We start from the raw sequence: 26,031 nt of genomic DNA on the forward strand, positions 1-26,031 counted from the left end.
AAATCAAATCGGTCAAATTGGGTCGTTTCCCCGTGGATTGTAGCACCGTTCCACTTTCCGCAATGGTTCAAAAGCACAGACGCGAGCCAGTGCCGGCCACAGTCTCGCCGCGTTCTTCAAACGGAAGTGATCGGTCGCTCGTTGCATTGTGTTGGACGGAGTAAACGCGACAATCGAATTATAATTGCTGGAGTTTAAGCGGTTTCGGATTACCTTTCATTGGATTACATACACAAAAGGATACATACATGTGTGCTGGCCATTCTATACATATATCTATATGTATGTACATATTGGATTATGGCGCGTGTGTTGTGAATGAAAATTTGAATTTATTATGAAAGTGCGATTTGATCCTTGTGACAGCATAGTAACATGATACACTTGCATTTTAACATGCAATGAACAAGTTTAACAATCATATTTTTATTATGCTATCAAAATGAGTTGTGGTGTCGTGAAATGTGCACAAAAAAGTGAGAATTGAAAAAAATTGTTATAAAAAAATAAATGTTATAAAGTGACGTTAAAGAAGCAAAAATTGGAGATACATACCATACATATATATACATACATATATTTGTGCCGAACAGTGGGTGCGACTACTCCATAAATAAATAAATAACTAAATAACTAAATAAATAAAGTTCCTATTGTGCCCCAATTGATGGATACCGTTATAACATAATATAAACTGTGCTACAATAATGGCAAAAACGAAATTATTTGCCGATGGTAGGTGTAAAATCATAATAATTTAATCGAAATTAAGCGAAGTATGGGGTATGCCCAAGGATATAATTCATAATTCCTTATTGTTCAGTGTTGTGCTTAATTCTAAAGAGCTGTTTAAATATTTTATGTATACATATGCATATGTGAATAAAAGTAAATGAAATGGAATTTGCTCCACTGAGTTAAATATGCAATTTTGAAGAGTTTGTGAAGTGCACTCCACCAAATCAGCCTTTAACGTCTGATCAAATTTGACCCGGACTGTTCTACTAAAGTTTGGTCTCCAAATGTCAATAAGTGTGTGTTTGACAGTTGTTTCTTTAGGAAGCGAAAAGTTTGTAATCGTCCTTACCGTCTGATCAAATTTGACCCGGACTGTTCGACTAAAATTTGATCTGCCAATGTCAATTAGTGTGTGTTTGGCAGCTGTTTCTTTAAGACGTGAAAAATTTGTGACCGTCTTTGCCGTCTGATCAAATTTGACCCGGACTGTTCAACTAAAGTTTGGTCTCCAAATGTCAATAAGTGTGTGTTTGACAGTTGTTTCTTTAAGAAGCGAAAAGTTTGTAATCGTCCTTACCGTCTGATCATATTTGACCCGGACTGTTCGACTAAAATTTTATCTGCAAATGTCAATTAGTGTGTGTTTGGACTGTTTCTTTCGAAAAACTAAAATTTGATCGGACTGCAAAGTTTGGTCAATGTCAATAAGTGTGTGTGTGTCCTTGTCCGTCTGTTTCTTTATTTGGAAGCAAACAAGTTTGTGAGGCGATTTAATCATGGAAAAAGAACTTTACAACGAGTTTGTTTGAAATTTTGAAAATATTTGAGTGGCAAAAAGCATTCAGTAAAGGCCGTGAAATCATCGCAAACTAGCCTCATGCGAGTTGTCCAACCATCTCTCTTAATGACTTAATCGAAAAAAAAATCTCTTAATGACTTAGGAAAAAAGTCAGAGAGCTAGCAGAGGATTTCAACAAGTCTTTTCTACGCAACACATTTTTTTTTAATGTTTTGAGTATGAAGCGTGTCAATGTAAGATTTGAATCTTTTGCAAAAATGACAATGAGTAGCGGTCGCAAAATAGATGCTTGATAACGCTTGACAGCTGAGAACCCTACATTCAGCAAACGCATTATTACTGGTGTCGAGTTATTAAAACTGAAATGACCTTGATCTTTTACTAACATCGAAAAATTATGTCACTGTTAGGTCATGTAGCTCCATAAATTGAGCTTTGTGGCCAAACTCTGGGCTCAATCGTCTGATTCTTGCATTTCGTCGATTTATTTATATATGTGGCTAAACCATCCAGCCATAGACGAACTACGAACGGATTTAGGATTTCTCATATTTCACTAGATGAATGCATTTCGTGCAATAGCTTTTTGAAAACCTAACTCATCCATCAACTGCACTATTGACCTTCACCATATCTTGTTTAGAGCTAATGATTATTTCTTTTAACGGGCAGTTTAAGTTCAGCAATCCGAATCGCCATTTCCTGCCTGGCGTTGGGAATCCACAGCAGCGGAAAATGTCATCCCAATATGTACCTTGTGAATAACACTACGTTCCTTTTAATTCAACGTCCTCCTTCTTCGTCGAGACGAGTTGAATTCCAATTGAGGATTGCAGAATTGCTCTCTCAACGGTTACAACTGCCTGATAGCCTGACTTCTTCTTCTTGCAATTGCGGGGCAATCTAGGAGTATGTGCTCTGATGTCTCTGCTTCTTGGTCGCAAAAGCGACATTGATTTGTGAAACAATACCTTATTTTATACAGAAGACACCGCATCTTGCAGTGAACTGCGTAGATTTCCACAAGCTGCCTTAATTTGTTTCTGGGAAGGATGGTTGGGTTCTTGAGCCGTTTTGTATCGTATTCTCTCAGAAACAACTTTCGTCAGTCTAGGCATTTGTTGTCAGTATTGACTTCAATTGGCCTTTTCCTCTTCTCAAAGCTCCTCTCGTAAAGTGTGGGGGTCCACAGCGAAAAACGGTTTCGGTCTTGTCGGACTGGTTGCCATCGCTTCTTTCACCAGGAGATCGGCTAGATCATTTCTATTGATTCCTCTATGCCCAGGAATCCACCCTACTAGGATATTGTTTTCAGTAGAAACCCTGTTAAGCACTCCATTATAATTGTTGATTTGATTTCAATGGATGAGATTGCCTGAAGTGCCGTTTGATTATTACTGAGTGTGAAAATTCGATCTCCGTGATAGTTCCTCTCTAGAATGATCTCTACACATCTGTTAATGGCATAGGTTTCAGTTTGAAAAATGCTTGGAAGCCGTTTGGCGTGTGGTCCCACTATACCAGCTGTAATTTAATCTACTGTTTTCTAACCGTCTGGGTTGTTTCTTCGATTTCAGTTTCATCTAAAATCCAAGTTAATTTTTCTGTGATACTGGAAGTTAATTCTTTTGATAAAGTGGATTACGAAGGTACTCCTGAATCCCTTTTCATAGTACATAGATTTCCTTAGCAATATCATCTCTTGAAAAGAGTGCGATCGGAAGGCTTCCCTAATGGTCCTTGCCATGTCCTCAAAAGCCTTTTTTATGTCAAAAAGCCGCATAAAATTACTTCTCCCTTTACAAAACCATTCGCAAAGTCGGCGATTACACTGTACAGAGCTCTGTCTGTACACTTGTTGGTTCGGATGCGGTGGATTTTTTTAGAACAGTTGTCCTGATGTGGTGATCAACTAGCTTCTCCATACCCTTTAGTAGGAAGTCGGTACGAAGATGAGTGCTCCATTTTCTTCGGAAATAAACTTGTGCAAGGCTGTTCCTCATTAGTTTTACTAAGCGCGTCAGAATAATCTCTTCTCCCTTCTGGAGTAAAACTGCAAAAATCCCGTCCTGACGTACCGCTTTCAACTTGGTAAACGTGCTTATAACCTAACTTACCGAGTAGTTTGTAAAAATACTCCTAGCCACTCTCCAGTCTAATGGGCCTGGTCTATTATCAGTGGTTGTGGACCTTGTGCAAAACTTCCTGAAGTTGTTGTAAATAGTAAAGCTCCCACTAGTCTGCGTACTGATTTCCTTATTGTCGAAAGTTTATTTATTACATACTATAATGATTTTCGTTCCTCTAGTAGAGTTTTTGCCGAATATGTCGGTCAGTTATACTCACAAAAATGTATGGAAACTTGATCCCGAGTATATTTGAGTACTGTGTTAATGTAATCAGCCCAGACCTCCAACTATTCCCAATATAACCGAAATAGGGAATTTGAGGTTTCCGCTGGACTCTAAATCGTTTACCTCGGTCAATATGTGTGATATTCTAATGATTTTAAATAAGAAACGTAGTCGGAGTTTAAATGAAAACGGTCTATACGACAGTCGAAACACCATAACCTTTATATTATGATTTCCGTTTCTCTGGTTAACCTTTTCCTGGTATATTCACTATATAAAATATATCTCCTTTGGGTTGATTTTATACCACATATATCTAACTTCAGTAAATTATTTTGTTTTCACTTTGCAATAAGAATAAACGTTTTGTTTGCTTCCACTTTAATAAAATAATTTTTTTACCACAGATATTGATGTGTGCGGTCCAAGGTCTCAAAGAAAATGTCTAAAGACACTTCTTTTTCAAATACTCGCCATATCTGGAATGGCATTGTTGGTGGTCTTCATACTCCTAGTCTATCACGCAGTAAGGCTTGATAGAGGCGGTAAGTTTTAAAAATTCTAAGATGTGCCTATATTTATATTGTATGTATTTACTTTCGCGTAGGAAAGCATCACACTTTTGACACATCGAGTTCGCAACATCAGAAAATACAAAACAATCCACTCTATAATCATTTACCTCAAGATGTGACCGCTAATAGTCAGACATCCAACTATGACTATAAAATATCGAATGAACGAACTTTAGACGTTCCGCGTTCGCCCTCTCCAGTTACCTACCATCGACGTCGTAGAACTCTGGCCGACATGTTGGATCCTTTATTTTTAGAGCGTGGCCCAAACTTCGATAGACTTTATACAAAAGTGCGAGACAAACGAACCCGTAAAGAGTTGACTGAATTAGAGAAAGAATACTTTCGTTGCAAAAAGGAGTCAGTAAAGAGTAGCAGTTGTATGGTTTCATTTCTAAAGCTGTACAATTTAGCTAAAGAAATCAGTGAGAAAATGGACAAAATGAAAGAGATATTTAACGACAATGAAGAAACGCGTACACAGAGTAAAAGTTCCCATTCTAAAGAGTCCAAAGAACTCGACGAAGATGTTCACAAGGGCGATAACAGCAATGAAGAAATTGCTTCGAAGACGGAGCCCAGCTTAACTACAGTGACGGTTGAAGATGGCTTTGCGCAACGAAATTCTAGTACTAAGGAGGACGAAGAGCAAATTCATTATAGTTGGATTATAGATGGGCAACACGATAATCCTGTAGATAAAGACACTACGAAGGAAAGTACAAATGGAACAACACCAAGTATTTTGCCAAAATCAACCGCGATCAGGGAAGTTTCACCTACTGCCACAGAGAGTACTCAAAGAACTGTGACTTTAAATAAAAATTTGTCTAATAGTACAAATCATGGAACTGAAAGTGCACAGACGGCATTACCGAAGAATCATAATGATACAAGTTTTACGCACACCGAAAATGAATCACACAAAATAAGCTGGATTTTAGATGGTTTTGAAAGTGATAATGAAACAATACACGTGAATAAAACCGTAACCCTGAAAACTACTGCGGAACCATTAGAAAAAAACAAAACCACGGAATTTGCCGAGCATACTTCTGTTACAACTCAAGCGACAAAGACGACTGTAGACGATAAACCTGAAAAGATTAGTTGGATAATAGATGGGCATCATGAAGAAGATGAAGAAAAAGAATATAAACCTACAAATACGACACAGTCCAGTTTATCAAAAGGTTTAACTTCCAGTATCACAGAAAAAATAACCTGGATTTTAGATGAAACTGAAATCGAAGAAACAACCCCAAAGCTACATCAAGATCCACCATTCAAATAGAAGACAAACCCGATAGGATCAGTTGGATTATTGACGGTAATGATGACAATATTGTAACAGCTTCCACATCAAGGACCACATCGACGTCTACGCGCGATATATTTGAAGAATTGGAAGCGGTTACGGAAGCTGTTGAGAAAGAAGAAGATAAGCTGCGCAAATTGAAATACGACGCAATAATTGAAGAAGAAAACAAATCCTACGAACAATACAAAAATGACACTTCAACCACAACACTTCCACGTGGGCACTCAACACCCTCTTTGGTAATGAACCAAACAGTTTTTCTTACTAATACCACAGGCATTACAATAACTTATGGCGGAGACTGCGTAACAACGCTAAAACCCGACATTGAACATGAAAAAGCACGTATAAGCGGTAACGACCGCTCACATCCTCTGGATTATCCCTCCAGTATAGAGAATATGCTTGACAGCTCTGAGAAACAGCACGGTTTTAAACATATAGAACAAGATATTATTTGGCCAAACATTAAGAACGCTACTCCAACCACAAGCGCTCCGTATGATCCTAAAGTTTGGGAGGAACTATTTCGCAAAACTTCAATGGTACAACATCAGCGGGATGAATTAATTGATACATTCGAGATAGGAGATATTGACTCTATGATGAAATTTGGTGCCAAACTGAACTCAGCAAACACAAACGCTTTCCAGGGTATGTGCTTATTGTATACATAGAACCACTGATTTTACAGTGTTAACCCAAACATTTTCAGATGCGCAATTCCTTTCGTTGTGTGATCAAGTGGCAAGACGTTTGCACAGCAAGGGTGCTTACACAGTATCTGACTCCTTCACGCCGGCACCGAGCCCGCAATTTACAAGTCGTGGACCAGGAGGCTTTCCAGTTACTGGTGAAACAATGAAGGCCACGGCTCAGTTCCTTTACAATCCCAATTTCGGTATGCCTACCATACCGATATGCTTTTACATAACTCCTGCCAACTTCCGCGTAAGTAATCAGCACCCTATGTGGTCACCAAATTTCCAAGGCATGCCGGTCAGCTATACTAGCGGTCCCATGAGTTTTAATACGCCAAATGGTGTTTTCTTTGTGCCTCAGAACGTTGGTCCAACGGGAAGTTTCTTTGGTCAAACAGGTGGTACGGGCAATGGCGGGTAAGTACTTCATAGCGCACAATGGACCATTGCACTTATTTTTTACTATAGTTAGTGACTTTTTGCAGTCAAAGTAATATGGGTAATCTGTTTACGAAGAATGCTGCACCTAGAAAGCAACAACAACAATTCTTCTGCACTTACATGCAAAACAATGCCAATAATGGCCCCAGTGGCGCGAGTGGTGGTGGACTTGGTAGCAGTATTAACGCGATGGGATTCTCTAATGGAAGCTTCAAGATGCGTACGAGTGCCCAAAATCTCTCGAGCGATATTATTTACGCCTCCTACACCAATATTCCTGATCATTTGGGTCATGTGGATCATTTCCAGTGTCCGTCGCCAGAGCAGACAGGTTGTTATGGGGGCAAAGAGTGTATCCAGAAAAGTGCTTGGTGTGACGGTTATGTGGACTGTTCCGACGGTAGTGATGAGGCAGCTTGTCGTTGCATAGATCGTTTGGCCAGCAAACGTATTTGTGATGGATATGCAGATTGTCCGATGGGTGAAGATGAGCTTGGTTGTTTTGGTTGCTCCGATTTAATATATTCCTGTTACGACAGTCCTGAGGAATATACTGCATTTAATCGGTCGACGGTTTCGATGTGTTATGGTGCAACCGAAAAGTGTGACGGCGTTATGAATTGTCTGAATGGACGAGACGAACTTGAATGCAATATTATTGTCAAAGATGTGTCGGATCATATGGTGAGCCACATTCATTTAGTTCCAAAAATAATTTCCCAACATTTTCTTTACTTTAACCAACAGTCACATGCTGTGTCCAGTTCGAGCGGTTTCCTCTTCCACAATTATCGGGGTGAATGGTATCCTGTCTGCAACAATGCTCAAAAGTGGGCTAATGAAGCCTGTGCTAGTGAAGCCGAACACAGCGCTACACCGAATGTGACTTTCCGTGCGATAACATTACCCGGCCCCTTTATTGAACCTACTTTAGTAGGACAGGCGCACTTTCCTCAGTCTTGTCAGCAACGCGATGTACACGATAATCTCGTGGACCAGGCTGCTTATGTTAATTGCTCATCAACCATGTGTGGTTTTGTGAAGAAGAAATCTGTAAAAGCTTTTCGTCGAAAACGTTCAAGAGCTTTGACAGCATCGCAAACAATGAAGAAGCAACAACAGCGCGGCATATTCAATGGACGCATTGTTGGTGGCAGTTATAGCGCACCAATGCAATGGCCGTTCGTCGTTGCCATATATAGAGATGGCAAATTTCATTGTGGTGGAACAATATATAACGAAAATTGGGTAACTACAAATAATGAATTTAAAATTTTTGAACTACGTTTTTCTGATTAGTGAATATTTTTTTGATTAGTTGATTGCGCAATGCCGGAATCAGATGAGTGTTACATACGAGTGTTGCCAGTATATTTCAGGATTAGAGAAAAAAAAAAAATATTAATCATCAACTTTCCTGTTTTTAGAATTAATCATTAAGATCAACTTTCAATTTGTTTTTGAATTCTGATAGTCAAAAATCTGTTGTTTCATTAAGATCCATAGCACTGTTTCGTCTCTGGAGGTTAGTTTTCCTGATTTCTTGATAAACAACTGGTAAACAAATGTTTGTGTATCACTCGGAATTTACTGTTCTGCGTGCTTCAAGTGGTATGGTTGGGACATGTCCAGTTTAAAAAAAGGGCAACGAATTGTTGGGAAGGAACTTTTTTGGATTCGCTGATCTTGAAACACCCATACTGTCGACTTCTGTTTACTTTCAGGCTAATACCCGTAAATTCACTATCTATCAACCTTCACGAGGCCATTAACATGTTTTGAAGCACCGCTATAATATTTTTTAACATTTCTCTCAACCAATCCACGAGCTTTGAGTGATTGACAAATTGTGTGGAATACAACCTGAACAAATTTGTTTTTAGCAGTCAAATGTTCATACAATGGTCCCACTAAAGCTTAAAGTTGTCTCAATCTCACGAAATGTCATAAGATGATCTTTAAGTATCAGTTTGCGCACAGCGTCAATACTTTCCGGCACAACCACTGATTTTGGACGATCTTCACGAAATTCGTCTTCTATGACGTCGATGGAATTCACCATACCATCGATAAACACTAGTCATTGTTTATCGCCAAAAATTAATCATCTATGCACTGTTACTGAGTTAATCCACGTCTAAATTTAAAAAAAATAATCGCTAAAAATATTCGCGATTTAATTCCATTTTTTTCCCCGAAATGAATATTTGAAGTTACTGTCACCAACACAAATAGCGCTCGTTAGTCAAATTGTTCTGAGTATGTATAACATTAAAAATTACAAATTTTACGATAAAGTTGTGAGTTGCCAGACTGCAACACTAGGGTTGTCAAATTTCAAAATATATAAAGCAACATAAACTGAAGTATTTGAGTTGGGTTTATTGTATCGTTTTGCTCAATATTTTCTTTAAAAGTTTTGAAAACACTGCTTTGATCGTGAAGTTAGGTAATGGCTTCGAAGGCCTTGTGCACACAGTTTCGTTGGTTCCATTTGATTTTTTAATACTTCATCTAACATCATTATCTTTTTTTGTGTCTACGCCCCAAATATTTTTTATTCATTGATCTGGGCTCAGAACCTCGTCCTTAATTAAAAGCAAATGAGTTTATAAAACTTTAAAATTTAATAAATTTTTTTTTTCAAAGTTCATCCAAGTGGCCGGTAAATACAAATTTATTGTATCCAAAAATTCATTGCAAAATATTACGTTAGTAAAATATTCCGTATTTGACTCATACTTTATCGATATTCTAAATACTTATACTTCTTAGGAACAATCACCGATATCCAATGCACTGTTTTGAAAATAGCGGTTCAATGGTTTCCTAGTTTATAAGGTTGGGATCGGAGTATTTCGATGTAAATACCTTCTTGGTTCAATATTATGATAAATGAACTTGATTTAGATGGGAATATATGTGAACTATGTATAGATTAGGTTAATCTGGTAGGACAATGAGCAACGCATAGACCAGTGTCCTTTGCGATACCACATGGAGTTCAGTTGTTAAGTCCAAATGTTAACATACTCTGCGACCTCACTATCGATATCTTCTCTACTCTATCATACCGTGGGTACTCCAGATGCTTACAGCGTAGTCTTGTCAATGTGGGGCTAGAGCACAAGAGATGCTCCATTCTTTCCCCCATCCTGCGGGCGTGTGTCGCCACCAGACAGTGATCAGTTAGTGTTCCCATCATGTTCCTACATTCACTACTATCTAATATCTACCGTTTTGCACATGACCTTTGCAGTTTTGTACTCAGGTGGCTTGTTCCATCAGGTTTTGATTTTCTTTACCATGCTTCTTTCGAGATCGTCGTATAGACAATGTATGGGTTTACTAATGTTGACCACGTTTTTGGAGATGACTATTATTGGCAATCTCGTTCAATATTTCATTGCGCTCGATGCCTTTGTGACCTGGCACCCAGCAGAAGTTAAGTTGCTTGCTTCTGGTAAGACTGCTTCCTAAGACTTTTCTGGCCGATATGCGACACGAGGTTACTGCCTTGATTGCTGCTTGGCTTTCTACGTAGATGTTTACTCTGGAATTGGCTGTAGGTGCATTAGAGACCAGCTCCGCGACTTTCGCAATAGCAAAGATCTCAGCTTGAAATATACTGCAGTGGTCCGGCAACTTAAAAGGTTGTCTTATGCTTAACTCTGTACAGTATATTCCCGCACAGACTCCATCTTCGATTTTCGAGCCATCGCTATAACAGTAACATAACATATCTTACTTCGAACCTTCTTTCCCAGTTGAAAAGTGGGACCATGTCATCGGTGTTTGCCCAACCGCCATTGCCCACCGAACTATGCCCGAAGGTTCTATGTGTAAATTCTCCTGCAGCCAATAGTCGTCCCGCCGATTTTGCTGCGCAGTTTTCAGCGAAGAGGTTTATAGGTGGCAAATTTAGTACCAGCTCCCGTTATGCACAGCGCACCGAGCCTCTGAACCTACCTGTCTACCTACCTACCCTACTAAGTATAAATGCTAGCATATATATTTCTGATCTAGCATTGCTTTGAATGTTTTTGGAACATTTTAAAAAAATCCTTGAATTATAAAAAAATTTTCTCCAGATTCATACCAACACCATTCACATTGCGACGAAACCAGTTTGTTTTTTATCGTCGAATCTTCGTATTAGTTTAGACTTGTTTGCGGAATTGAGCTGATAATATTATTTATTTTTTCTCGATTTTATCTGTGAAAATTTTTTGGAATATCTGTAACATATCATAAGCTCCTTATATCTGATATTGGTTAATAATTTTTGTATTATTGATACATATACTATATACATGTGTAAATATAATAATTTTCATTCATAGATTCTTAGTGCCGCGCACTGTGTGATAAACTACCATAAATATTATTATGAAATTTATGCTGGATTGTTACGTCGAACGAGTTTCTCGAGCTCTACTCAAATCCGTGCAGTGTCTCATATAACTGTGCATCAGGCATATGAAAGGCGTAGCATGCGAAACGATCTTTCCCTTCTACGCATGAGCGAACCACTGAATTTTAATCGTTGGGTGAAGCCGATATGCTTACCCGATATGGGTCGAACTACTGTTGGCGAAGATTGGATTTGGGGACCCGAAGAGAACACGTTATGTACGGTTGTGGGTTGGGGCGCTGTGCGTGAAAAAGGACCTGGAAGTAAGCACAACGTGAAATAGTAGTCGACAATTTATTGAAGTCATAAATTCTTTGGCTCTAGGTGATCAATTACGCGAGGTTGTGGTGCCAATACGGAAGCAGTGTAAAGAGCTAGACGACAGGCGGTCTGAAGATGTTTGTGCTGGTGATTCTGGTGGTGGGCGCGATGCCTGTCAGGGTGATTCCGGCGGTCCTTTGTTCTGCCGCAGTGCTAACAATTCGGAGGAGTGGTATTTGGCCGGAGTTGTCAGCCATGGAAATGGTTGTGCGCGCCCTGATGAATTCGGCGCATACACACGCGTTGCGCTCTACTTGGATTGGATCGAAATGGCGACACAATTTCTAGCGAAACTTCGGCCCCGTTTAACTTGCCCCGGTTACACTTGTGTGTGGGGAGGAAAGCGCTGTATACCTAAAAAGCAACGTTGCGATCGTGTTGTGCACTGTTTAGGTGGTGAAGATGAGGTGGGCTGCACTTACAATTTCATTCCAGATATGGTCGGTAGTAGCATAAATGCTACAGCAACAACTGAAAGTGATTATTATCCCGAAAATGTGGTAACACTTCCATACTGCAAAGCAGCGGACACAGAACGCCAGGCTCGCGTAGAGTCCGAAGAAAATGAGGATAGTACAACGGTATTCACAACAGAAGCCCCAACAAATATTTCAGAAACAACTAAAACTGATAGAGTAAACTCCACTGAGTCTGGTATGACTGAAATAACTACAACAGAGTCTAGTATGGAAGAGACTACAATAAGTCAAACCACTACCAAAGAAACAAGTACTTCTGAAGTTAACAGCACCAAGCTAACAACTAGCGAAACCAGTACCACGGAGTCCACGGAGTCTACCGAAAGCGAAAGCACACTTTGGACAGCGGCAGACACTACTATTACGCCCAGCACGACGGAAATTATTACGACTATTACGGTTGTGAATACAACAGAAATAAGTACAACAGTTAGAACTGAAACAACAGAAACCAGCACGACGGAGACCACAACTGAAACTTCGACGTCCTCTGAAATCACAACACAATCGTTAACGCCATTTGATATTGAAAATTTGGTTACGACTCAGGCAACGGATGCTACGCTTTCTACTACCTCCAAACCAGATACAACACAGACATCGGAAAAAATTACAACTGATGGAACTTTAACTTCGGAAACATCTAATGATTCAACTACGAGGAAACCTAAGAAGTTTAGTAATTCCACTATGCCAGGGAAATTCGTCTGTCAAAGGTGTGTATAATTAGTAATAATATGTATTTCCTGGTATAGGTATACATTTGTCTTGTGGGTAATCGATTTTACAATGTGTCGTAATAGGTAGGACCACATTTAGATAAAAGTGCAAACACACTCCTTGGACGAGGTTCATACTCCACTGAATTCTTCGAAGTTTCATTGAATATATAGTCAAGTATATTCTTATTACTAGCAAGTGGACTGCTAAAAACGCCCTCACCATAATCCTAGCAAGACCGAACTGGTGTTATTCATTACGTCGACAATAGTCGACGGTCATGACATGAGCACGCACGGCCGAACGTCGACTATAGTCGACACCCAGAAATTTAATTTATCTCTACAGTTGCGCAGTATTCGCTCGCATAATTCTAGTTTCGTTAAATTCATCGAGCAACACGGTCCTGTGACGTTTTTATTATCTTATGACAGATCTATCGACGAACGAGGCAGCGCGCGGACGGTGAATGCCGGCCGTGGGCGCCGTACCAAAGTGGTTAACTAAGTAATCCTTTGGCTCTATGAAACCATAGTTAAGCCTATAAAGTTCTACAGAATTTTCGTTTCGTGGAAGCCGCTGGAATAAAGCTACACTCACGAAAAAATTGGCTCTGGAGCGCATCATCTTTCAGAGTAGTGATTATTCACTCCGATAGTAGGGTAGCGACGTTATTTTTGTCTTGAGTTCGCTGACTGTGCGTTCAAAACTAATGAAGTGATGTCAAGACTCTTTATCTCTACCGTCTATTACAGGAAACTGTAAGGCTGAAGAGATTACTAGAACAGGTTAGACTTTAGTTTTAATAACTGTGGAATTTGAATTCCTGCGGCTGTCTACTGGACCGTTGGGCCTCAGTCCAAATCAGCAAGCGCTGGTTGACTGCCAGCAGATGCACAGTCGCAAGGTGCTTCTGGCCCAGGGTAAATCTTATTGTCGAGGAAACTCTTCTTTCTCAGAAACGACCACCCTTCAGTGGTTGTAAGATCTGACTGGACACTGCCAGATCGGGATTCAGAAGGTTGAATATCTTACCGGATGCCAGCTGCATTAGCTGTGTGGATGAAGATGACATAAAAACATCTCTTCCTCTTCGAATGCCCTTGTTTCGCCAGATCAAGGCAAAACACTTCAGATGCCATACTTTTAGACCTTCAGGTGAAATAGAAATAAAACACCTGAGCAGATTTGTGATAGATTTAGGGCATATTGTCGATAGCTAAAACCAGCTACAGGAGGTTTTTGTTTGGCATCACATTAAGAATCAATAGAAAGTCTTATTGGGTCTAAAATTTGTATATCCATCGTTCTTTTATAATCCACAAATTTTTAATTAACTTTTTTTTGTTCTATAAATTTTAGAATACCGCAAATTGTAGAGTTGGCAAATCGATGCGATCGAGTTTTGGATTGCGAAGATGGCACGGATGAGGAGTCCTGTACTTGTCGAGACTATTTGAAAGGATCTCTCAATATACTCATTTGTGATGGAAAGGTTGACTGTGAGGATTTGACCGATGAAGAGAATTGTGGTAAGTACATATACACCTACATACATGTACATATGTGCATGAATATCAGGAAAGCTTCATATGAATATATATTTTAGGTGATTGCAATGACAGTGAGTTCTTGTGTCCACTTTCTAATATTTGTGTGCCGCTGCAAAAACGTTGTGACGATACTATCGACTGTGCCTTTAAAGAAGATGAAAAGGACTGCTGTGAGTAAATGTCATCTTCAGTTATGAAGTTTATATATTTCGATTTTTTTAATTTTAACTTGTTAATATCTCTGCTTCATAGTTGCTTTAACCAATGGAAAGAACATCGTTTTGGACGCCGATAGGCGACCCGTTCTGAATAATGCCGGCATTTTTTCTCGTAATAGTCATGGTAAATGGCGTGTGGTATGCTCTCATGAGATTCCCTTCTCGGAAAAAATTTTCACGACGGCAGAAAATGTATGCGCACAGCTCGGTTTCAAAAGTCTAAAATTTTACAATACAACTAAATTCATTACACACGACTCCATAGTACCCATACATCCGGATATTCAAAAGAAACCTCAGCATTTGCGTACACACTTCTCCGCCATAGCAGAGGACAATCACCTTTTTTCCAACATGGAACGTCAATTTCGTGTAAACGATCAGGCATTCAAGGCGCGCACGCAATTCATAGAACGTGCGAAGGATGAGTGCCTTGGCCTCTTCGTGGAATGTGAAGCCAAAGCTTATAAAGTAGAGCCAATTAAGACTGTAAGTGCGGGAGAGGAAGTATCGCCATCGGGCTTGCCAACATCTGTATTGAAGCCGGATTTAGAAACGCATGGAAAACCGAACGTCTTCGTAACACCGCCATCAACACTTTTTATGGTGAACAAGAAAGATGAAGTGTTCGATAAGTTGGAGGGGTTAATAAAGAGCCGTAAGAATATGACACTTTTGATAGATAATAAATTGCACGAGGCTGTGGAGGAGTTACACTGGCCGTGGGTGGTTGATGTGTACGTTGATGGGCGGCTGTGGTGTGTTGGCGCCTTGGTTGATAAATATTGGGTGTTGGTACACGAGTCTTGTCATTATGGTGTTAGGTGATTACAGTTTTTTTTCAATTCAGTCAAATATGTACCTCAACTCTAACGATCTTTGTAGATTTAATACCAATTATATAGCTGTTCTGTTGGGTGGTAGCAAAACGAAAAGTCGCCGCCACAAAAGCACACACGAACAGATACGACGGGTCGACTGTTTCGAGCAGGTGCCCAAAAGCGATGTGCTGCTGTACCATTTAGAAAAACCCGTGCGTTTTACACACCATGTACTGCCGACATTTTTACCCGACTTGTAAGCTTTGTTAAAATAATTTCTAAATTTATATATAGTATTCAACTATTACAGTGACAAAGACGCGACTGATGAGTCTTACCAATGCATTGCTATTTTACACGACGAACAGAGCGGCCGTATAAAAGCGGTATCCGCTATTGAAGAACGAAATGATGCTCTATGTAAAGTCTCAGACACATCATGTTTTCGCCTAGTGGAACATAAACCACCAAGAGAATTAATGGGGCTTGGATTGAGCGATGAGGATTTTGCAAGCTTATCGGAGGAACTAAAAGAAGATTTAGATAAAAACAACGACTCGACGGGGTCGATAATCTCTCGCTTCACAACATGCACACAATTCGGTAAGAAGAACGTTAGTCGCACAGCTGTCGAACCTGTCGATCAGGGCATTTTGTCATGTCGAAAAACAGATTCCGGCTGGTTCCCATTGGCTTTATTCGACTACAATAATACGAATTGCTACAGTTTTAAGGATTCATTTGCTTTGCGAACTCTAGAAAAGGTTTACGGTGCAATGCAGAAATTAATAGGTCGGTTGGCGAACCAAATACGTACATTGTAATGGTAATTTTATAGTGCTGTTTTTTATATTTTTTACGCCACTTATAGACCAACCGAAATGTGAGCATTCTAACGGCGCACCGGTTTGTAGCACTTTTCGTTGCACGCTCGGTGATTGTTTGGAAGAGGAACAAATTTGTAATGGAATGAACGACTGTCATGATGCAGCTGATGAAGAGAAAGAAATGTGTAGTGGGCGTAAAAAAGGTTGGTGAAATTATTTTTATAGTAAAATATTAAGCACATTAAGGATAACTAGTTAATTGTGTTCTTTCAATCTCTTCGATTAAGAAGGCAACACGAGCAAGCACTGTGACTCTCCAAGACTTAAAGACATACATATATTGTAGAAATTGTACCATTTGCTCTAATTTTGTGTAACCAGGAAAGTTTCCGGAAAGAAAGCTTCTCAGAAAATTTCAGAAGGGGGTATCGTGATTTATTGTTAAATTTTCATTAATTGCCTAAGAGAGATTAGAGTTTAAGACATAAGCATCCGAGTATTTCGAACTGAAGTGGTTTAGACCGACCTGAAAAACTATTGACCAACAACTGCATGGAAAATTTGTCGTGGATTTTAAGATTAAGTGAAACGTTTTGGATGTTATTAAGGGTTAACGCGTAAACCTCACAAACACATGTGCTTAAAGCACTCTGTTCATTGTTGGTTCAAACTGAGGATCCTCTCTGTTCAATATTAACTTTACTGCGAAGTGATCTTTTAGACTATGAAAGTTTAATAGAAGAAGAACTTTCAGAAAATGGATTTAATGAAAATAATAAGTTTCTTCTTAGTAAGCTAGTCGCAAAGGGCTTACATTATAACTACTTTATCTACTAACTTAAAAATTGGAAAGTGTTAATAAAGGTTGATTCATTTCGAGGTTCCCTACTTTTTTAAAGAAAAACCACAGACACTAAATTTAATGGATAATGTTTATTGTCTATAATTCAAAAGAAATTTATTTAGAAAATATTTCTTGAAGATTATCTCTTTCAAATGTTGGCCGTTGAGTACAATTTTCGATGACCCGTTCGAGCATTTCGACTAGTAACTGGTAAATGACACGAATGATATTTTGTTCCAAGACCTGAATCGAAGCGGGATTGTCTGCATAGACTTTAGACTTTTCATATCTTTTCAAGAAAAAGTCTAACGGTATGATATCACACCATCTCGGTGGCCCAAAACGTGAAATTATTTGCTAACCGAAGAGTTCTTTCAATAAATCCATTAATTAACGCGATGTGCGAAAAGTGGCGCCGTCTTCCCGTCAAGTACCTTGCCGAGATCACAAGCATCAATACCAGGGAAGGTCGGCATTGACGGTTACGTTCTCACCGTCATCATTTTTGAAGAGATATGGACCGATAATTGCCCACAAACCACACTAAAACGTTGTTTTTTTCTGAATGAAATGGCAGCTCTTGAATCTTTTCAGATTGCTATCCGTCCCAAATGAGTTAATTTTGCTTATTTACATACCCATTGAGCTAGAAATGGGCCTAATCGCTGAACAAAATTTGGCTCGAAAATGTCGTAACTTCTTAAAAGTTTTTAAGAGCCCATAGAGCGTTGCGATGTCGCTTGGGAAGGTCGAGTGACTTCAGATTTTGCACAAGCTCTATTTTGTACGCTTTCATTTTAAGATCTCGACGTAAAAAACATGACAACTTGACACGACTCTCGCGTGATCTTTCAAAAAAAAGTACCAAAGTACCTTTACTTGAATCACCCGCTATTAGGTCTAAAAATAGACTCCTAACTTTCAGTTTATAGCATTTTTGCATTATATTATATAATATATCATTTAAATGGAGTAGATCGCGGGGAGCCACAAACAGCAGGTGTTTATATTAATTAAAATACCGCATGATATTTATTTTTGTACCATTGTGATTAACATTTCTTATACATATTCAGTTTGCCAACCATCGGAAATGAAATGTAGGTCTTCATACAAGTGCATACCAAAGACGAAATTTTGCGATCACATAGCCGATTGTGATGACATGACTGATGAGCCTACACTTTGTTCCTGTTACACATATCTGCAGTAAGTCTAAATAAATTTGAAGATTATCAATAGCTAATTAATATTCTCAGAGCCACAGATCCGAAGAAAATATGCGATGGCATACGCAACTGCTGGGACAAAAGCGATGAAAGCCCAGCGATTTGTAATTGTACCGCGAATCACTTTCCGTGTGGCGCGTAAGTAATGAATGTTTTAAATTTTAAAATTGCTTTAAATTTACATTTTACATATATAATATTACTTATGTAATAGAAAAAAAATTATCATATAATACTGGTTTAAATGCATATCAAGAGAGAGTGAGATTTTCTCTACCCTTTTACATACAAAATACGTAGGTTTAACCGTACAATTTACCATTTCTGATGTATGCGTATTCAGAATGTTTTCACATACATACGTGCGCTATTTGTGTTTTTTACATTTACATAAAACAATGGGTTTTTCAATAGGAACGCTACAAAAGTAAAAGGGACAGTAAATGACGCCATATTTTTCCCGCTCTTTTGACATTTTTCTTCAGTAAGGTTTACTATTTCATTGTGGAAAAATATACGATCCAACAACGAATCGAAATTATTAAAATTTACTACCGAAATTCGAGTCAGTGGCTTCAACTTTAAGAGCGCTTTGTCCAATTTATGGTCGTCATAAACGTCATAATGTATCAGATCAACAATTGAGCGTCTAGTGGATAGTTGCGATTTAATCCACAGGCACAGTACAAAATGTTCCTCTGACAGTAAGATAAAGAAGTGTCCGTAGTGACGAGGATAATGCTGCCGCAAATCAGTCCCTCACACGTCGTTCTCAAGCGTTGGTCATCTTTGTGACGTTGTTATGGCGAATTTTGCGAAAGACCTTGACCTACATCCTTACAAAATCAAATTGACGTCAGAACTGAAGCCGCTTGACCACCAGAATCGTCGTATTCTGACTGAGCAACAACTTGCAAATGATCCGGATTTTAATCGATAAATCATGTTCAGCGATGAGGTTAATTTCTGGCTGAATGGCATCGCCAATAAGCAAAATATGAGTCACCATTGCATCCCGAAAAAATTACGGTTTGGTGCGGTTTATGGGCCGCCGGCGTCATTGGGTCGTACTTCTTCCGTGATGATTAAGACCGGCGCGTTACTGTGAATGGGATTCACTACCGCTCAATGATAACCGAATATTTTGGCCCGAATTGGATGGTATGGACATGGACAATATGTGGTTCCAACAGGATGGCGTCACAAGCCACACAGCAAATGTCACAATCGATTTATTGAAAACCAAGTTTGGTGAACGTGTCATTTCACGAAATGGCCCAGTCAATTGGCCGCCTCAGTCGTGCGATTTGACGCCGTTAGACTATTTTTTGTGGGGCTACGTCAAGTCTAGGTCTATGCCAACAAGCCAGCGAGGATTGATGAACTTCGTACGAATATCGAATGTGAAATTGCAGCAGTATCGGCCGATTTTTGCGTGAAAACCGTCGAAAAAAGGGTTCAACGTCTAGATTTGTGCAACCGTGCCCGTGGTGGCCATGCAAAAAGAAATCGATATTAAAAAAACTTTTGTAGCTCTGTTATTGAAAAACCTGTTATTAACCTCGGCTAAAACTTGGAATTTAATCGCGATCAATTTCAAGTTATTATTTTTTACAACTTTCGACATGGATTAACTTATCAAAAGCGCAGGAATGAGCTTCATTCAATTTTTGACAATGAAGCTCAACCACCAGAGTTTATCGATGGTATAGTGAATTTAATCCAAGTCGTAGATCACGAAAAAACGAATTGCGAGAACTTTCGTACCCACTAATCCACTCGATGGTACATACATACCACACGTACTATGTGGTGTTTCGTGAAAGTATCCGTCAAATGAAGAAATCTAAAAGTTTTAAGAAGGCTTCGAACGAATGCTGGATATATTTAGACTATTTTTTATGGCTGAAATATGATCTTCGTTTCTGCCGAGAAGATTTTTGAAAAATAAAATTGTTATATTTGTTTCAAGTCGGTGAGAATAAAGATCCACACTTTTCCATTTGTTTTATTAGTCTCCTATACTGTGTTGATTTATGATTAATTGAAAATCATTAATTTTTCAGTTCATCAAAGGAGTGTGTGCCACGTGACTTCGTTTGCGATAAAGAGCCTGACTGTCCAAATGGCGAAGATGAGAAATATTGCGTAGGTCTCGAATTCCCGCAAGAGATAATAACGCAAAAGGTCGGCTTTACTAAGCCACCGCAACTGTAAGCAACGATTAATACCAAGGATTTTTATATAATTTTCTACTTCTCTGTTTTTCTCTCTCTCGTTCTCAATACTTAGCAAGCACAAGCAATTACCACAGTTCGGTCAGGTAATCGAGCAATCCTATGGCGTTTGGCATACAAAATGCTTTTCACGTAACAGTCCACCAGATGTGAAAGAGGTGCGGCAAATATGTAAAAAGCTTGGTTTCAGCCCCTACAAACAGCCAAGTTATCGCATAATTGATGATGCAGTCAAGGAGGTGGTCTCGACAAATGAGTGGCCCGATCAACGAGGACGCAGCTTCGGCGATGACGAAGAGTCACCTTTAGCCGAACGTTATCGTAGTGCCACTAAAGCGGTAGTGGTGAGTAAATTCTCACCACTGAGCCTTAACGAAGAGTTGACGCTATTCCTGAAGCCCAGCAGACCCATCGCTGAGGTGGCGCACTGGAATGCGACCGACTCTGACAAGTGTTATAGGCTAGAAATAAAATGTATGTAGTTGCTTAATATTATCTAATGTAGTAATTTAGAGGGCGTATATTTATTTTTTGAAATGTTAGCTTTCAAATTAGTTTAGATTTAGGAAAATTTTTGTACTTTTGTAAAAAATTAAAATAAAAATGAAATTTGAGACTTCTCTTTACTCACCTACGATTGGGGCCCAACGGTATGCTGATGTTGTTGTAATCGAGGTCATCCAACGGTAGGCCCAGGAAACATGCTGTTTCGACGGGGTCGGACCATAGGGAGAAGGGTGTCGGATGTGTGAGGTTAGCAGGGCATGCAAAGAAGTGGTTGGTGTCATTCGGGCACTCATTGCACGCTGGACATATGTTTGATATGTCAGGGTCGATTTTGCATAAGGAGGAGTTTAACCTGCTACAGTATCCAAAACGAAGCTATCCAAAGGTCACTCTCGATTGTCGTGGCAACTCGAGCGGTTCGTCTGCAATGGGTGGTGGTACGCCATTCTATGTGAGGGAGTCGGAGAAGGTGTTAATGGCTCCACTGTGGATGGCGGTCAGTGCATGTCTGAAGTTTGTTGCGTCCGAAGTCTAGTTGGCTTTGACAAATGACCTCAATGCTTTTAGGAGGCAGTTCCGCTCCATGCAGGTGACTGCAGAGATGATTTCTACGAAAGCACCCCAGGAGAAAGTGTTTGGAGAGGAATTTATTATGCTTAACTGGGAGCATATGGACCTCACTGTGAAGATGTTCGATGGAAGACATCAAGAGGTCGATAGGACTCCCCTTTGTTTTCCACACATTGGGTATTTGAAGAGTGGTCGGCGGCAGGGTGAAGACCTTGGTCAAGTAGTTTACTCCCGTCGAGCCTACGTGTTTTAGCATCATCATGTTAGTTCAATCAGGGCCAATGGATTTGGACGATTTTGTCTTGTTGATGACACTCTGAACCTCCTCATCGGTGAAATTAAGTTGTGCTCAGTCTTTTGGCATTTTGGCAGCCGTCGAATAACAAATTGTTTGGCTTGGTCTACCGAAGAGTGCAGTATAAATTACCGGCTAAAATAGCTCACGCACTTTTTTGGGTCTGAAGAGGCATGGTCATTGAATTGAATTTCAACTGGGTCTTCATGTCCCTTCAGATTCGACAAAGCCTAGACAGTAGTCCGAAACTTACTCACGCCGGTTGAGAGGTTACAGAACTTAAGGTGCTCTATCCATTTGGTCCGTTAGTAGTTTATTTACCATTTGCCGAATCTCCAAATTGAGATCCCTTATGCGGGGATCACAGGAATTGGTATGGCGTAAGGTGTTGCGCTCATTAGCTAAGGCAGCTGGTTTGGCTGGGAAATTAGCGAGGAGTTTCGCAATTCTTCCAGACTGAATGGATAGAGCGGTGAAGGCCTCGGAAGTCGAGAGGTTTCTCAATCGAGGTAATTATGCGCAGATGCTCTGATACGAAAGTTAGCAAAGGTCGCCAGGTTATGCTATTTATCAGACCACCACTAGCTATGGTAATATCGGGCGAGCTATTACAGGTTCCCATAATTCTCGTGGAGGCTTCCTCATTCATTGTGCAGAAAGTCGAATCATCTATCTGTTCCGCCAACTTCATCCCGCTACGATCGTTTGACAGGCAGAAACACCAAAGATCGTAGTATCCAACGGTATCTTAATAATTAATAAGAAAGCTTTTATATTTCGTTGGAAATGGCATCGTTTATTACGTTTACTCATATATTTACTAATATGTATTCATATTTTTATTTACAAAGTATTTTTGGCGTGTTTTTATTTAACAGTTTCTTGGTCCAAAACGTCAGCTTAACATCGAAAGGTTTACTATTTCTTTCAGCATCATTTTGTAATTTTATTTAGTAGTAGTTATGTATTTTAAATTTGTTCTTAGTAAGTTCAAAGATTTTTGTGTGAATAAGGGAAGGATATTCATTTATTAAAATGCTAATGTTTTTTAAATGATTGTATCATCACTAAATAGAAATTTAATAATCGTTAGTTTCTTGTTTCCATATAACATGCGTGCCCATTAATTGGCTACTTCTAGTTTTAACTCTTTCTTCTAAATAACTTGTTAATGTTTTTTTTGGTATATTGTTGTAACAATTATCGTTTATATAAAAAAACCTATTTTAAATATCCAAAGTTAAAATGTTAAATTATTAAAGCACTTATATGTATATACTTACGTTTGTGTTATAGGATAATATAGCTTTTACAAGTTTTAGTACTCTTCAGTTAGCTTTGGTATCGTTTCAAGTTGAGAATTTCAATTTTCGTTTCTAATATATTTACTTTAATAATTTCTTTATGTCTTACTTCGTATGTTATGAATATTAAATTCGTTATTATATTTATAAGGATATAGTTAATTAATATATAAGCCGTCTTCGATTCGCCACTTCACTGCTCGCTAATTTTCCACACCGCTCTCTTGTCAAAAAATTGACGTTCGAAAGCAACAATAAAGTTGTACAGCTAAACTCATTATTATTTTTTAATACATTTAAGCCAGTTGCTTGTTCGTTTCGTCTATTTCTAAGTTGTGGCGAATCGAAGACCGTTATAAGGAAATAGGCTTTACCAAAATTATAACAATTTTATCATTATTTTTAGAAAAAAAGTAGCTTTATAAAATAGTTTGATTTTCTAACTAGTTTAAGTATTAGTTAAATTGTTTTATTACCGTTAAAAAGCTTTATAATATTTACTAAAATAAAAATTTGGTAAGTATATACTATACATATGATAAAATTAAGTTTAAAGGCGAAATTTTTATAAAATACTTATAGTAAATTATTTGAATTATGTGAAGATGATCCAATATGTAGAAAAAGCGAAAAGTCGCAAGAGTCTTTAGGTATTATACCTCTATCAAGACATAACTGTGTAAAATGGATTGCAGAGATAGTTCGATTTTTTTGTTCCAACTTTCTTTATACTTATTGGACAGTAAGCACTTTTTATAAGGACATAGAATTTATGGTGTATGATAGGAACCTATAGTTAAACGTTCAATTTATTTGGATTGTGGAAAGTGTTTTCTTGAGGTATCACTTAGAGAATATGTAAAAAGGGAGGCTGGGATGCGGCGGACCACCATTTTATTTCATTAATAGTCACAGTAACCGGTCATTGGATTCAGTAGCATAATTGCTTGTATTTGTTAATTTTAAAATATATTTCGTATAATCCGACTGAAGTTTGTCGCAAAGATAATGTTCCAGCGTGTTATCAACCTCCTTTCTCAACGTTTTGAAGGAAAAATCTTAAGGGTAAGGCTTTGTGATGTCTCTTATAATATTATTAAGTTTGCTTTTGCCTAAAAGTAGAAGCCTTACAAACTGTCCACCTTCATCATCTTCTTCTTCTTAATTGGCGTAGAAACCGCTTAAGCGATTATAGCCGAGTTAACAACAGCGCGCCAGTCGTTTCTTCTTCTCGCTACGTGGCGCCAATTGGATATTCCAAGCGAAGCCAGGTCCTTTTCCACTTGGTCCTTCCAACGGAGTGGAGGTCTTCCTCTTCCTCTGCTTCCCCCGGCGGGTACTGCGTCGAATATTTTCAGAGCTGGAGTGTTTTCGTCCATCCGGACAACATGACCTAGCCAGCGTAGCCGCTGTATTTTAATTCGCTGAACTATGTCGATGTCGTCGTATATCTCGTACAGCTCATCGTTCCATCGAATGCGGTATTCGCCGTGGCTAACGCGCAAAGGACCATAAATCTTTCGCAGAACTTTTCTCTCGAAAACTCGCAACGTCGACTCATCCGTTGTTGACATCGTCCAAGACTCTGCACCATACAGCAGGACGGGAATTATGAGTGACTTATAGAGTTTGGTTTTTGTTTGTCGAGAGAGGACTTTGCTTCTCAATTGCCTACTCAGTCCGAAGTAACACCTTTTGGCAAGAGTTATTCTGCGTTGGATTTCTAGGCTGACATTGTTGGTGGTGCTTGCGATGGTTCCAAGATAGACGAAATTATCTACGACTTCAAAGTTATGACTGTCAACAGTGACGTGAGAGCCAAGTCGCGAGTGCGACGACTGTTTGTTTGATGACAGGAGATATTTCGTCTTGCCCTCGTTCACTGCCAGACCCATTTTCTGTGCTTCCTTGTCCAGCCTGGAGAAAGCAGAACTAACGGCGCGGGTGTTGAGGCCGATGATATCAATATCATCGGCATACGCCAACAGCTGTACACTCTTATAGAAGATGGTACCTTCTCTATTTAGTTCTGCGGCTCGAACTATTTTCTCCAAAAGCAGGTTGAAAAAGTCGAACGATAGGGAATCGCCTTGTCTGAAACCTCGTTTGGTATCGAACGGCTCGGAGAGGTCCTTCCCGATCCTGACGGAGCTTTTGGTGTTACTCAACGTCAGTTTACACAGCCGTATTAGTTTTGCGGGGATACCAAATTCAGACATCGCGGCATAAAGGCAGCTCCTTTGGTGAATATTGCGGTGGATCGATGGTATTCATTGTGTTTTTGGCTTTAAATTTGGTCATAATCGTGGTGGTGATCATCGTGTAAAATCCATGAATTGTTCTCCCACAATTCTGGCCCGTTTCTACGAATGTTCTCACGCAAACGCCTCAACACGGTCAAATAGAACTCCTTATTGACCGTCTGTCTCTCCAGAACAAATTCATGATACACCAAACCACTAATATCGAAAAAAACAATTTTTGAGCGGCCTTGGCGTGTTTTTTTGGTTTCGGCTCGTTTTTTCCCCTCCGAAGATTGTTGACTAATTTGCGCGTAAAACTCGTGAACCCATGTCTCATTGGCAGTTATAATGCTTTCCGTGAAAGTGTGATCGAACTCGCGAGAGTTGTCGAGCTCTCTTTTCATGTCTGTAACGATCTCTCAAGCGTCTTTCAAGGTTTTGTACCACTCGTGGGCTTGTGTTTTTGATGAAAATGAGTCACCGTAAGCGTTTTCCAGTATTCGCTACGATTCCACACACG

At 39.2% G+C, this 26,031-nt stretch overlaps 1 protein-coding gene across 1 annotated transcript; it reads left to right on the forward strand.

The window, feature by feature from the left end:
* Window positions 1-122: 122 nt before the first annotated feature.
* On the forward strand, window positions 123-21,206 carry LOC126763569 (serine protease nudel). The gene is given in 19 exon segments (XM_050481202.1): window positions 123-735; window positions 4,299-4,436; window positions 4,499-5,725; window positions 5,728-6,441; window positions 6,503-6,905; window positions 6,974-7,613; window positions 7,677-8,177; window positions 11,273-11,606; window positions 11,668-12,859; window positions 14,226-14,395; window positions 14,473-14,586; window positions 14,669-15,458; window positions 15,520-15,711; window positions 15,766-16,247; window positions 16,327-16,485; window positions 18,203-18,335; window positions 18,386-18,493; window positions 20,422-20,568; window positions 20,648-21,206. Coding segments are annotated over 19 exon segments (7,899 nt in total). The 5' UTR covers window positions 123-707; the 3' UTR covers window positions 21,075-21,206.
* The last annotated feature ends 4,825 nt before the right edge of the window (window positions 21,207-26,031 follow it).

The sequence above is a fragment of the Bactrocera neohumeralis genome, chromosome 6 (assembly GCF_024586455.1).
Source record: "Bactrocera neohumeralis isolate Rockhampton chromosome 6, APGP_CSIRO_Bneo_wtdbg2-racon-allhic-juicebox.fasta_v2, whole genome shotgun sequence".
Lineage (NCBI taxonomy): Eukaryota > Metazoa > Arthropoda > Insecta > Diptera > Tephritidae > Bactrocera > Bactrocera neohumeralis.